The 15,336-nt window shown below is 44.1% G+C and overlaps 1 protein-coding gene across 6 annotated transcripts in view; it reads left to right on the forward strand.

Annotated features, from left to right (window-relative positions):
* Positions 1–2,000: 2,000 nt before the first annotated feature.
* Positions 2,001–15,336, forward strand: part of PPP4R1 (protein phosphatase 4 regulatory subunit 1) — a 61,102-nt gene continuing 47,766 nt past the window's right edge. For 2 of the 6 annotated variants that reach the window (XM_072828711.1, XM_072828714.1), the window contains exon 1: positions 4,568–4,586. Coding sequence is in view for 2 of the 6 variants with exons in the window: in XM_072828709.1 (XP_072684810.1) it covers positions 2,109–2,115; positions 2,312–2,356 (52 nt within the window). In the remaining 4 variants the exon portion in view is untranslated. Of the gene's footprint in view, positions 2,116–2,311; positions 2,357–3,103; positions 3,183–4,567; positions 4,587–15,336 lie in introns of those variants that run through there. The other 4 variants (XM_072828709.1, XM_072828710.1, XM_072828713.1 and 1 more) reach the window with 4 other exon arrangements.

The following is a 15,336-nucleotide window of genomic DNA, read 5'->3' on the forward strand; positions in this document are numbered from 1 at the left end:
CCCTTGCAGTCAAAAGTCTATGTAAAACTTTTGACTCCCCCAAACTTAACTATTTATAGCCTATTGTTGACTGGAAGCCTTACCAATAACTTAGTTGATTTGTATGCGGTATGTATTATATACTGCATCCTTACAATAATACTTAAGTTTCTCCAAAATTTCTAGGCTACGCTGTTTGAGCTTTTTTTTTAAAGATACTTATTTATTATTATTTATTATTTACTTGTTTATTTATTTATTTATCTGAGATACAGAGAGAGAGAGAGAAGCATAGACACAGGCAGAGGGAGAAGCAGGCTCCATGCAGGAAGCCCGACGTGGGACTCAATCCCGGGTCTCCAGGATCAGGTTCTGGGCTGAAGGCGGCGCCAAACCGCCGAGCCACCCGGGCTGTCCTGTTGAGCATTTTTAAATCGTTGCAAATCTCCCCCAATTTTTCCAATATATTTATTTTTTTAAATTTACACACAGTTCAAACCCATGTCGCTCAAGGGTCAACTGCATAGTGTCCTCCGTGAGGACCGCAATGCAGAAAGGGACAAGCTGATAATTCAGAATTTCCTCTCTCCAAGACACCAGGCCAGCCAATGTGGTATCCTTCAAACGATTGGGTGTTTTGTTCTCCACTTTGGGAGATTACCATTTTTGAGGCCCGTAGGTGGAGCTGGAATAGATTAGAGTCTCGGAGATAGGACCGTGTGGAATGGGAGTCAGAAAACTTGGGTTCAGCCTCCACTTTGCACTTGAGCTAATCCCTTAATACATGTTAAAAAAGAAAAAAAAAAAGCGGCGATAATAAAATCTGTAATAGTGATTTCAGTCGTGCACATGAAGTGCTAGCGAAACTATTTAAAGTGAAAAAAAAAAAAAAAAAAAAAGCGGGCAGCCCGGGTGGCTCAGCGGTTTAGTGCCCAGGGCCGGGATCGAGTCCCACGTCGGGCTCCCTGCAAGGAGCCTGCTTCTCCCTCTGCCTGCGTCTCTGCCTCTTTCTCTCTTTCTCTGTCTCTCATGAATAAATAAATAATTTAATTTTTAAATTAATAACTTAAAATTTTTTTAATTTAATTAATTAAAATTAAATTTAATTATAAATTACAAATTTAATCAATAATTTAAAAAAATAATTTTTTTAAAAAAGGGTGGGGGGAGCTAATCGTAGGGCTGTTCCCGGGGCACCACGTCCCAGGTAGCAAGTGCCCTGCTGGGTTGCTCACGCTCGTCGCCGGCCGCGGTAATCCTGGCGCAGGCTCCCCCTCCACCGGCACACGGGCTACCCCCCAAGAAAACGGCAGGACGGGGATCCGAACCCAGGCCCGCGCGCGCCCTCGCTGGAGCTCTTCCCGCTGGGTCAGCGCTCGACGGGCAGGCCCGGGGGCGGGCGGCGCCGGGAAGAGCGTGTCCGTCGGCCGCCTGGCGGCAGGACCCCGCGCTTTGTCCGCCGCCGCTGCGCCAGGGCCCCGGCGCGCGGGGAGGCGGCGCTTCCTGCCCCCGGAGGGTGGGCCCCGCGGCCTCCGCCGGGCCTCGGATCGCCGACGACGTGCGTGCAGCCCCGGGGGCGAGCCCGCCGGGAAGGGCAGGGCAGGGCCGGGCAGGGCCGGGCAGGGCCGGGCAGGGCCGGTGGGCGAGGCCGGTGACCCAACAAAGCGGGCCGCGCCGCGCCGCGCCGCGGGAGGCCCCGCCCGGGCCGCGCTCCGGGCACACGCCGCAGGGTCCCGGGCGGCTCTCGGCGTCAGGGCGCCTCGGGCCCAGGGTGTGAGCGCGCGCCGCCGAGCCGGGAGCGAGGGAGGCGGAGGAGCGGCCGCCCGGGAGCCGCACGGGAGCGGCGCAGAGCGGCCGGGCGAGGCGGGGCGGGGCGGGGCGGCGAGGGGCGGGGCCAGGCCGGGCGAGGCGGGGAGGGGCGGGGCCAGGTCGGGCGGCGAGGGGCGGGGCCAGGCCGGCCCGCGGCGCCCGCCCCCCCGCGCCCCGGAGCCGCCCCGCCCGCGCGCGCCCCCGCCGGCCCGGCCCTCCTGCTCGCCGCCCCGCCCGCGCGCGCGCCCCGGCTCCCCGCTCGCGCCGCTCCATGTAGCCCCGGCTCCCCGGGAGACGGAGGAGGAGGGGGCGACCACAAGATGGCGGGTACGTGGCCCCCTGGCCTCCGGGCGCGGCGGCGGCGGCGGCGGCGGCGGCGGCGGCGGCGCCTCCCCCCGACTGGCGGCCGGCGCGGGGTCCCGGCGCGGGGAGGAGGCGCCGCGGGGCCGGGAGGGCGGGCGGCGGGGGCGGCGCGCCGGGTCCCGGGGCGCTGACCGGCCTTTCTTCTCTCCCCTCGGCGCAGACCTCTCGCTGCTCCAGGAGGACCTGCAGGAGGACGCGGACGGATGTGAGTGCGCCGGCGGCCCGCGGGGAGCGGCGCGGGAGGACGGGCGGCGGCGGCGGCGGCGGCCTGCGCTCGGGGCTCGGGGCTCGGCGCTCGGGGCTCGGCGCTCGGCGCTCGGCGAGGCGTGGCCCTGGGCCGGCGGGGCCGCGAGCCGCAGGAGGGACCCGCGCTGGGCCCGCGGGCGGCGGCACTCGCGGCGTGTGGGCCCGGGGAGCTCGGGGGCGCGGGCCGACGTGTGCGCTGGCGCCCGGCGGGCCTCCGCGGACCCCAGCCGCCGCGCCCGGGCTTCGCCTTGCGGAGTCGCCGGCGAGTGTCAGCGGGCGGCCGGCCGCAGGGAGCCGGCCCGGGCGGCGCACCCGGGAGTCCCCGGAGCTCGGGGCGGTGTTGGGATGCCGGACCCCCCCTGTGATTCGTGGATTCCGGGAAGGCTGGAAGGTGTGGCCTTAGCTGGAGTTCCTAGCGCTGGGGAGCTTACTGCTCTATTGCAGATGTTCGCGGGGCACCCAGACCTCCCAAAATAGGACGATTTCAGCTTTTCCGTGAGAAAGGGAAGTTTTAAAACAGGCGATCTTTTGTTTGAAAAAACAAAACAAAACAAAAAAAAAAACAAAAAGGAAAGGGGAGGAAAAAAGAACTTTGACGTTGTCTGCAGAAGACTGTCAGGAAGGAACTGGTATTTAGAAAGGAATTTGTTTATTTCGTGTGTGCCTAAGCATCCGAAGATAATTTGGAAATTGTTCTGCGTGGAAATGATAACCACGGTAGAATTTGTGGCGTATTTAGGGGGAAAGCCTGCCCGTTGCTGAGATTTACTGTGGCTAATACCTGGGTAAGTAATTCAGGGATGGTTGCATTCTGAAATTGCTCTTCTAAATTCTGTGTGGTTCAGCCTTAGCGCTGTGTAATGTGGTTTCCCTTGGCCGAATTAAGCTTCATTTTCGAATTCCTAGGTTTTGAGTGAGGTAAGGGGAATTTACCATTCAGAAGGGTTCTCTAAAAAGAGTATTTTTAAAGCAAACGAACCATATGCAGAATTAACTTTCGCTAACTCTGGGTTGGTGTTTTTGGTGTTTTTTGTGAAGTACAAAGCTCTCTCACACAGGGAGCAGTACTAACATAGTGAGGGACAGCTTCTACACTTCACCTAATGCTTTATGTTAGGCCACCTGTCTGCCTGCTAGTGAGTTGAAAAGGCCATTCAAGGCAGCTGGTGATTGCTTGCAAAGTTAAGGTTGGTAAGGTGGCTCCCATCGTTATCTCAAACAGGGGCTTCTCATTTCTGTGATTAGCTTCAAGACTTTATAAATAGAAGACACAGCAGTCAGCAGGGGTTTAGGAATGCACGCAGCAAGAACTTTTGCCCCTTCCTTTATTTTCATTTCTTGTGACATGCACTCTTAAAGGATGAGCTATAGTGTCCCGTTTCCTCATTGAGTCTATAGAAGCCTAGTCTAGAAGGGAAAGCACACCTGTGAAGAACTCAACAATGATTTATTCATGAGCTGCAAGACTTCTGTGTACTGAGGATATAGCTCTGCAAAGGACGGCCACAATCTATGCCCTCTAGTGGTTTATTAGCAGTTTTAATATAAGTGTGATGAAGAAGATATGAGAGGCAGCATAACAGTAGTTAACAAACAGACAACACTCTAGAGCCAGACTCTTGTGTTCCAGTTTTGTTATTATCATTTTGGACAGACCCCTGCAACTCCCTAAACCTCTGTATGCTCACGTTTCATCGTTTGTAAGTAAGCATACTAAGTATTGCCTATTTAGAGTTGTTTAGAGCCTTACATAAATTAAGATACGTAAAGCGCTGAGTACTTCGTATATACTGTTAAGTGGTGGTGGTTATGAGTGAAGAAGGGAAGCTTAGAAGAGGAAATACTGATGTTGAGCATTACAGTACAGAATTGATATAATTATAGACGTTGCTAATGCTTGCAATTAACTTATTAAAGGTTCTGTTAGTTCCTAGTGTGTTTTAATTTAGGATAAAACATTACACATCTGAAGGCATAGTTTATTTGCATATTTATGAATTGATTTAAGACTTCGTTAGAATAATTGCATATTTTTTTCAGTTGCTAAGGTCTTTACAGGTGCTACCTTTACCTGGAATATTTGGGAACAAAGGATCTTTGAACATGTGGCCAGTTGAAGGACCACTTGCTGTCTGTTGTGAAGGGAGAAAGAATGAGGAGGAAATCTGGCTTTGATGCCTAGGCCAAGGGTAAGAGAAATGGAGAGAAAATGAGAAAGCTTGTCACCTCCTGGAGAAGCTGGAGAAGGTAGAGAGGACCAGAGATGTTAGAGAGAATGAAGCTTGGGCTGCCCTTACAACTATAAAGTATCGTATGAACTTGATTTTCTGTCTCAGGCAAACCCTGGGATGGAGGCCCGCCTCCAGGGTACTGTATACCAGGTCCTGCTGCTTCAGCCCAACTAGGTCTAAGTCGGTGCTCGTGATGGGAAGAAATTATGTTCTTGCCGAACTCTAGAATCTTGGTTGTCTTTCCTAAAAGCAGAACCTAGACTAAGAAGAGAGAAAATGTACAGGTGATCTGCAGCTGTGGAGGCTAGAAGGGGATCTGGGTGGGGTTTGGATCTTGAACAGTGGTAGGGGGAGGCATTGCCAAGCCTTGATAAGTCCGAGGTCTTTTGTTTTGGTTTCTCTTACGTCCCAAAGTCTCTGTACAGAGCCCATAGAAAAGTGGGTAGACTGGGAGAAGGGTTGGTCAAAGACTGACTTGGCTGATACCCTTGAGAAAAAGAAGCAAAATCCTAGTATGTGAAAAGTGGTGCATTGTATGTACTAGCAGAACATCATGAAGGTAAGTAAAGGAAATGATTAGGTGCTATTAAGGTTGTTCTAGGTTAAAAGTGATACTCTACATACGGTGTCATGAAGCATACTTTGAATTTCAAAGTGAAAGCAAGCCAGTGACACTCATTCGAGTATTTCAGCAGAGTGACTTCAGAGTTGGGAAAACACTTTCTGTTTCCTGAATCATGGGAGGCAATGCAAAATCACAGACTTTCAGGGCGAGAGATTTTAAATTTCTATTGTCAGTTTTCCAGAGATACAGTTTTGATTTATATGTCAATTGCTACATTTCTAAAATAGGTGAGCTAGGACTTTTACACAGATTATTCTTCACAGCATGCCTGTGAGATGTAGGCTGTAGTATTCTGATATTAATAAGTCAACTGATGTGCAAGGGACTAAATTATTTTCTTACGAAATGAAACTCCTTAACTACCAGCCAGAATTTTAAGCTAAGCCTCCTGATTCTAAATATTGTATTTGAAATACTGTCTTGTCTTAAATTGCTCAGTTTACAACGTTGAACAGCCCAAGCCTGTTGTATAGGCAATTTGCTTGAGCCCACGCTTAGGATAACCTCGAGGATTAACCTAGCATGCTGCATATGGTTTAATTTAACCAAGAGGTCATTTGAATGAAGCTTGGGTGTAATATAACTTATTTAGTCTTTATGTTAATTTTTCTTTGAGCTGTAACTAGCATGATGTTGAAGAGCTTTTGGAACTGTATCATGGCATATGCCATACACAGAATTGTTTATATGTGAAGAAGTTTTGGAAATCTTTCACACTATAATGTTTTTCAGGTTTGAGGGAACTGTTGGATGAGTGAATTAAGGGTGGATCCAGAACTAATTTGGTATAATAACTGCCTGGACTGTACTACTTTCAAAGAGTCTCTGGGCCCTCTGACTACTTTTGAAAATTAGTTTTGATAAGATTCTTAAAGTTCTTGCCACCTAAGGGAAGTAAGGAGTAAAAAAAACTGGGGCTGTGTGTAGTAGTGGCCAGGGAATCAATTAAAAAACTATAGGAAGGTGCGCTTGAAAGTCATGATATTTAGAAGTGTTATTCAATGGGGATTTGGAAGAGTGAGTCATGAGACTTGATAGCATATTTTGATTGTTACCAACAAGACTGGACAGGAGTAATCTTTATTTAGAGATAATATAATTATTATCCTAGAAAAGCATGCTTAAAAATGGTTTTAGTGGTACCCCATGTGTATAGAATCAGACTTTTTTTTTTTTTTTCTTTTTTTAAAGAAAAGGGAAAACCCTTTGTAAATATGCATGTCAGCTGCCTGGGCTTGTAGTTGCATGACTTTAAAAAAAAAAAAGCATAGGTTTTTGTTTGCTCTTTACGCCTATGAAAGACAAATAGCCTTTGCTAGGTAAAGTTCATTAGTCTACCACATTTGTTTGGTAAGTAGTTTAAGATTTCTGGTCCTTTTGCCTCAGTTCTTCCTCTCATCAAAACAGAGAATTTATATTTTAAACTATTCACTCTTCTGTTTGCCTTCTATTTGGGAATTTGGAATTTTTCTCTCTTGATAGCAAAGAACTTTTTGTCATCAGCTACACGATAGGGTGGGCCGTCCCTAGACTAGAATTAAAGTGTTATTCTGCGGGGATCCCTGGGTGGCTCAGTGGTTTAGCGCCTGCCTTTGACCCAGGGCGTGATGTTGGAGACCCTGGATTGAGTCCCACATCAGGCTCCCTGCATGGAGCCTGCTTCTCCCTCTGCCTGTGTCTCTGCCTCTCCCTCTCCCCCACCCTCTGTCTCTCATGAATAAATAAATAAAATCTTTAAAAATAAAAATAAAGTGTTACTCCGCATTTAACTTGGATCTGCAAATAATGTTTTGGGAGGAGGAGGATGTGGCACACCTATGGGATTTGGGCTAAGGAGGTTAAAGGGCTTGCACTGGACTTTCAGCCAGCAGGTCACCTAAGGCCCACCTTTTCTCCAGATCCATCCTTTGATCCTCCTGTTAGGTCAAGTGTTCTTAGTTCTTTATACCACCACACCCCCCCCCCCCGCCACCCCCCTACCCCCCCACCCACAGACTTGGGAGCAGACTTGTTCTCTGGCCTGCTTGATGTCAGGTTGGTGTTTGAGCATTTATCATACTGTAATTCTGGAATATATCTCAGTATAGTTTCCTTTTAAAAAATTTATTGAGGAGTGCACACACAAACAAGGAGAGGGAGAAGCAGAAGTAGACTCCCCTCTGAGCAGGGAGCTTGATGCCAGTGGATCTCAGGACCCTGAGCTGAAGGCAGGCTCAACCGACTGCGCCACCCAGGCACCAATTCCAGTAGAGTTCTGTGCAGAGGAAATAGCACTTGGTTTTGTAAACATTAGGCCTACATTCTGATTCTGGCCTGTGCTGTTTATTCACTTATTATCTTGAGCAAGGTACTGCACTTTTCTCAGCTGTTCTCTGTCTTTAAAATGTTGACAGACTTTTGGAATGATTCCAGGTTTTGGCTATTACAAATAAAGCCGTGGTGAGCATTCCTGTACAAGTCTTTGTGTGGACACATATGTTCTTTCTCTTGGGTATGTACCTAGGAGTGGAATGGCTGTCTCCCTTTTTAAGGAATTGCCAAACTGTTTTCCAAAGTGGTTGTACCATTTTACTCTCCCACCAGCAGTGTGAGAGAGTTCCAGGTGCTCTACACCTTTGTCAGTGTTTGGTGTGGGTGGCCTTCATTTTAGCCATCCTATTAAGTATGTATGGTGGGTTGATTTTTGTTTTTTGTAGTTTGAATGTGCATTTCCCTAATGACTAATAATGCTCATGTTTTCTTGTGCTCATTTGCCATCTACAATCTTTGACAAAGTGTCTGTTCAAATCTTTGCCCATTCCTTCATTGGATTGCTTTCTTAAGTTTTGAGAGTTTATATATTCCAGGCACAAGTCCTTTTTCAGGTATGTGATTTGTAAATATTATTTTCTAGTCTGTGACTTGTCTTATTGTTGTCTTAAAAGTGTATTTTGAGGAGCAGAAGTTTTGAATTTTGAGGTTCAGTTTGTTATTTTTTCACAAATGCCCTTTTATCATGTTGAGAAACTTCCCTGAGTTTACTGAGAGCTTTTTTGCAATTAGGAGGGGATGTTGGATTTTATCACTTTTTTTTTAAAGACTTTAAGAGAAAGCATGAGCAAGGGGGAGGAGTAGAGTTGGAGAAGCTGACTCCCCACTGACCAGGGAGCCCGATGCAGAGCTCGATCCCAGGACCCTGGGATCATGACCTGAGTCAAAGACAGATGCTTAATTGACTGAGCCACCCAAGTGCCCTCTTTTTCTGCATCAATGGTTTTTTTTAGTTTTTTTTTTAATATGATGAATTACATAGATTTAAAAAAAAATTTTTTTTTTTTTTTAAGATTTTTATTGTTCATGAGAGACAGAGAAGGTAGAGACACAGGCAGAGGGAGAAGCAGGCTTCCTGCAGGGAGCCCAATGCAGGACTCAGTCCTAGGACCCTGGGATCACGACCTGAGCCGGAAACACATGCTCAGCCACTGAGCCACCCAAGTGCCCCAATATTGTTAATTTTTTTAATGGAAAATTTCAAACCTACACAGCAGATGAGTCATCATATACTGACTACTTAGCTTCAACTTTCATTTATCCCCCTCTAACGTCTGGGCTTTTTGGGGGAGAAGAGAGGAGGTAGCTACTTTAAAGACATCCTAGGTGTCATTTTAACTATATTTCACAGGGCATGTATTGAAGTGTGATGTGATGCTCTAATCTATGAGCAAAAGGGTGTGGTAAATTATGTAAATAAGGTATAGTAAATAATGAAAGCTTGAATGATTAAATTCTTTTTTTGTTTTTTAAAGATTTATTTGAGAGAGAGCTTGTGGGGGTGAGGGGCAGAGGGAGAGGGAAAGAAAGAGTCCCAAGCAGTCTGCACCTCCATAACAGAGCTGGACATGGGGCTACATCTCAGGACCCTGAGATCATGACCTGAGTTGAAATCAAGAGTTGGACCCTCAGGCGACTAAGCCACTCATACACCCCTAAATGATTAAATTCTTCAGACATTTTTAAAAAAGATTTTATTTATTTATTCATGAGAGACACAGAAAGAGAGGCAGAGACATAGGCAGAGGGAGAAACAGGCTCCATGCAGGGAGCCTGATGCGGGACTAGATACCAGGACCCCAGAATCACGCCCTGAGCTGAAGGCAGTCGCTCAACCGCTGAGCCACCCGGGCATCCCAAATTCTTTAGACGTTTGCCTTGCTGGTTCTACTGCAATAAAGCACATTTGATAATTACTAAATTCACTTTCATATTGATCACCAGATTAAGAGAAGCAACATCTTGTTTATTTTTATCAAGCAAAGCACATTTCACCCTTTTGGCCAGCCTTTATGGTAGCGAAAGAATACTGGTCAACAAAAGTTGAATTTTATATTTTAAATTGGTTTGCCCTATCTGGAAAATGACATAAACTTTAAAAATCTGAGTTGTGCTGTACCTCTAATGAGCCAGTGATCCCAGAATTATAGAAACCAAGAGTTAGGGCAGCCTGGGTGGCTCAGCGGTTTAACGCTGCCTTTGGCCCAGGATGTGATCCTGGAGACCCAGGACTGAGTTCCACGTCGGGCTCCCTGCATGGAGCCTGCTTCTCCCTCTGCCTGTGTCTCTGCCTCTCTGTCTCTGTGTCTCTCATGAATAAACAAATAAAATCTTTAAGAAGGAAGGAAGGAAGGAAAAAGAAAAGAAAAGAAAGAAAAGAAGGAAACCAAGAGTTAGAGGGCAGATTATATATTTGTTCTTTAAGCAGAAGAAAGTTTAGGCCCCAGGTCTCCTAGATAAGGGTGGCAAGGTGACAGAGGCTAGAATATGATTCAGATCTTGTAGGTTTTGATATTATTTTCCTAGATATCATGTAACCTAGCTCTTTAGCTGCAAAAGGGAGGTGGGAAAATTTTTTCTGGATTTTATTTTTTCTAATTACCATTTATTGTCTGTTGGGCATTGTGCTATAACCTTATAGTATTCCCGTGAGGTCTGTGGTAACCATAAAGTTACAAAAGTGGTATCCAATGAGGTTCATCTGATGGTTAAATAATTTGCTCAGTCACCTAACTTGAAAGTGTTAGGTTAATGAACCTCTATGGCGCAATCTTTCTACTTTATTACCTTTTACTACTGTATTCTTACTGTCTTCCAACTTGACGTCCTTAATTTATCACTTAGGTCATTAACCTCCTAAAGGTTCTGGAAGATATAAAGGTAGTAACATGCTCTTAAGTATTTGATGGATAAAATAATTTTTGTCCTAAGTTGCTCCTGTCTGTCATGGAAATGTTAAAAGCAAAATACATACCTTTTGTGTTTTAAAACACTCATGTACAAGAGAGAGCCAGTCGTCATAGTAAAAGTGGGTAAGAACGTTGATGAGATCTACTCCTGTCACTAGCTAATCCAAGTGGTCATTCCAAAATCTGAATTTATATTTAAACTTATTATACTACTTTTAATTTATAGTCAAAGTCAGGTTTTGATATATAAGCCATTTTTACATTTAAATCTATCAACTTAGTTTTTGGTAGAAGTAACTTCAAATAAATTCAGGACTTCATTTATTAGAATATTAGAGATTGGTGGTAATTTGGACCTGGATTAGCTCTAATTTTATACCTGGATTACCTATGGAAGGAAGGATTACTTACCAAAGTAATTGGGTTAATAAGACTGTAAGGAAATTGTCTACTTAAGTGAACGAACATCACATCTATAATGTATAGGCCATCCACACTTACAAGGGCTTTGGTATGCTGTATGCTTCTCAGGCAAATACTGTTTAGGAAGCGTGGTCTTGGTAACTGATTTGACAGTGGATAAACACACTGTTGCCTCTTTTAATCTTAAGTATACTTTAGGGAAACGCTTTTAGAATATTCACATAGAGTGAACTTTAGGAAATTACTCTGGCTTCAATGAGGAGATTAAACATGCTATAGGATGACTTTATACGTATCAGTAAGGATTTAGTAAGCTTTTCATGTTTATAGTTAAAGATATCTGATGAACATAGTGTCACAAAGTACAAATTGAAACAGCATACCCGTTGCTTGAGGCTATATTCATAAGGACTAAGTTATACAGTCCTTCAAATTTGTTTTGTCTTTATTTTTTTCCCCAAGCAGTGGCTTAATTGCATTTCTGCTGTGTTACTAGACCAGGATTGGAAAGTTTCAGTAAAAGACCAGACTAATTAAATATTTTAGGTTTTGGGGGGCATATGGTCTCTGTTGCAGCTATTCTTGTCTGCCATTGTAGGAGCAGCCATAGACAATACAGAAATGAATGAGCATAGCTCTCTGCCAATAAACTCTGCAAAAACAGACTAGGGGCCAGTTTAACCTGCTGGCCATAATTTGTTGTTCCTGCACTGTAAAGTCCAAGGTCTGTTACATTTTTATTCTTTATCTAAAGCAGAGTGCCCATCACATAGTGGACCTTCAGCACATGCTAAAGTGAATCTTGGTTTTTCTGGCCAAGCTAAATATGACCATAAAACCTTACTTGCAGTCAAATAATAATTATAATTTATTTTCAAATACAAAAAGTTGAATTAAAAAGTTGAATTAAATGAATTTTTAAAATTTCAGACCCATGCAGAAGTTACACAGGTGTTATAGTTAATTCCAAAATCTCTTCACCTACATTGTTACTGTTAACATTTTGCCACTTTGCTCTATTTTCCTCTATACACTTATATATACACATACATAATGTAACATATACATTGTTCTTAATTTTGTCTTTTGAGAATAAGCTGTAGGAGTCAGGCCCTTTAGCCTGGGTCTCCTAAGAGCAAGGCCATTCCCTCATAATCAGCAATCAGATTCAGGAAATGTAACGCTGATACAATTCAAATATGTAATAAGTAGTCCATTTTCAAATTTCATCAGTTGTTTGATAATGTTTTTTATGGTGACCATCTTGCCAGTCTAGGCTTCAGCATTGCATGTAGTTATAATGCCTCATGAAAAGGCTTTGTCTTTCATGATATTGATATTTTTGAAGAATCAATTTGGTTTTATGTTTCCTTATGATTTGATTCAGGTTGTGTGCTTCCCCCCCCCCCCCCGCCCCCCAAGAATACTATAGATAAGCAGTACTGTGATTTTCTCAGTGCTTCATCTCAGGAGGCACCTGATGTCAGTTGTCCATTATTGGTGGTGGTAATTTTAACCACTTGGTTAAGGTGATATGTGCAAGGTTTCTCCACTTAAAGATTCTGTTATTTTGTAATTAGAAAGGGGAATAGTTTGGCACTGGGGAAATATCCCATTCCCAAACAAACTTACACATTAGTGTTAGAATATGTCCAAGGTTCTTACTTGAATCAATTTACATTTACTGGCTGCCAGTCTGCTTTACAGAAGAGCTTCCCCTTCCTCCTTATTCATTTGTAGGTTTATTTGTTAAAACATTACCTTAAAGACTTTACCTTAAGATAGGTAAGTCTTATAAAAGTGATTAAATCTCCAAAGCATCTCGTTTTCATTTTTAAAAAGAATGTAAAGAATTGGGAAACAAAATTTGGCAAGTTTTATTGTGGTCTAACTTGTATCAAAGGAAAAATTGAAAGAGAAGAGTGAGGATACATTGTCTGCTTTTTTCAGTTTTAGAGGCTATTATTAGAGACTATATAGCTAATAGAAGGATGTTGTATTGTGATCAAGCTTGGTGAAAGTTAGGTCCTACAAATTAACCACTCCTCTTTGGTTTGGTACTCCTCAGATTCATTAAAATGCTAATGAGCTTGACTCTATCTGAGCTGAGGATGAAGTATCCTACTCCCCTCCAGGATCCCTGTGGGCTTTCACTAACAAATGTTAATGAATGTGTGTTATTCCAGAGAAGCATTAGACTCTTTTTTAGGTAATATAAAGATTAACAAGACCATATTGCCTTCAGAGAATTTATCTATGTTTGGGGAGGGCTGAAGAAAATGAAAGAAGAAAAAACAACTCCAACACTGCTATTACAGGCAGAACAAAAGCTAGGGCACCTAGCCTGGGGAATTCAAAGCAGGAAGAGATCTTTTTTTTTTTTTTTTAATAAATTTATTTTTTATTGGTGTTCAATTTACCAACATATAGAATAACACCCAGCGCTCATCCCATCAAGCCCCCCCTCAGTGCCCATCACCCAGTCACTCCCAGCCCCCGCCCATCTCCCCTTCCACCACCCCTAGATCGTTTCCCAGTTAGGAGTCTCATGTTCTGTCTCCCTTTCTGATATTTCCCACTCATTTTTTCTCCTTTCCCCTTTATTCCCTTTCACTATTTTTTATATTCCCCAAATGAATGAGACCATATAATGTTTGTCCTCCTCCGATTGACTTATTTCACTCAGCATAATACCCTCCAGTTCCATCCACGTCAAAGCAAATGGTGGGTATTTGTCGTTTCTAATGGCTGAGTAATATTCCATTGTATACATAAACCACATCTTCTTTATCCATTCATCTTTCGATGGACACCGAGGCTCCTTCCACAGTTTGGCTATTGTGGACATTGCTGCTATGAACATCGGGGTGCAGGTGTCCTGGCGTTTCATTGCATCTGTATCTTTGGGGTAAATCCCCAGCAATGCAGTTGCTGGGTCGTAGGGCAGGTCTATTTTTAACTCTTTGAGGAACCTCCACACAGTTTTCCAGAGTGGCTGCACCAGTTCACATTCCCACCAACAGTGCAAGAGGGTTCCCTTTTCTCTGCATCCTCTCCAACATTTGTGGTTTCCTGCCTTGTTAATTTTCCCCATTCTCACTGGTGTGAGGTGATATCTCATTGTGGTTTTGATTTGTATTTCCCTGATGGCAAGTGATGCGGAGCATTTTCTCATGTGCTTGTTGGCCATGTCTAGGTCTAAGAGGAAGAGATCTTAATGGGAAAGAATAGGAAATGCTTCCTGGATGGTATGTTAAATAGGTAAATTTAAACTGAGATGAGGGTAAAAGGGCAGAAATGGGGCAACTATAATCACATATGACATGAGAGTTGTGGGAACTGTGACGGGAAATGGGCCCCTGTATGGGCTGTATGCAAGAGAAGGAAAGAGGCTGCCCCAGATCATGTAGTCCCTTGAATTACAGCATGAGAAAGTTGTCCCTAAATCCAGGCTGCTTGGGAGTTTTGGGATGGGGGAGAGCAGGAAGAAAGGGCAGGGAGTGTATTGAACAGAGTAGGACTTTAGGAAGATGAAGGTGGTTGTGATGTGTAAACTGCGTTAGAATGCGGGGAGACGAAATTGAGGGCAGTGGACTTCAAACACAATTACTGTATGCTTCCTAAAAGAGTTTCAAAAACTCTCTCATGCATTTTTAAATTTACAGTTCTTTTTTAAACCTTGTAAATGTAACTGTTACAAAAGTTTTGCAAGTTAAAACTGTATAGCATAGCACTTTGATACCCACTCAAGCGGGGGGGAGGGACAGAAGGACAGAGGGAGAGGGAGAGGAAAAAAGCAGATTCCCCTGCTTAGTGGGGAGCCTGAAGCAGGACTCCTCCCAGGACCCTGAAATCATGATCTGAGCCAAAATCAGCCACTTAACCGACGGAGCCATCCAGGCACCCCAGGGATGGGGCTTTTTAAAAAGCGTATTCATGGATGAGTATAGTTTATTGCCAGGAAACAATATTTATCATCAATTTTTACCTTTTATTTTAAGACTTCTGTACTCTGAGATATTTTGTTAACATAAGTTGATGGAAAGGGTTTTGTCAACAGCACCATTAATTTCCTTGAACTTCTTCCAACTTATATGCTAAATTTTTAAAAAACATTTATAATATGCTATCAGCCTTTCAAATTTTTTAAAAGCAAAGAATTGAAAAATATCAATATCTGACTTGTGTAAGTATTTGTTACAGTAGAGAGGTGATCTGATATCTTAACACTTTAGTATCTCAACAAGTACATTTGTCTGACAGTGGAGGTTTTTCCAGCTTTAGGGCAATGTAACATGGTGGCCTTGGACCTGAGAGGTCTTTACTTGTCCTGTGAGAGGCTAGAGATTTTCAAAGAGAAAGCCTTAGGATCCAAGCCCCTCCACACATTTTTGTGATAAGAATAGTCCAGGAATTTGGGGTATGGAATATTCCTTAAAGT

This window comes from Canis lupus, chromosome 6 (genome assembly GCF_048164855.1).
Source record: "Canis lupus baileyi chromosome 6, mCanLup2.hap1, whole genome shotgun sequence".
NCBI lineage: Eukaryota > Metazoa > Chordata > Mammalia > Carnivora > Canidae > Canis > Canis lupus.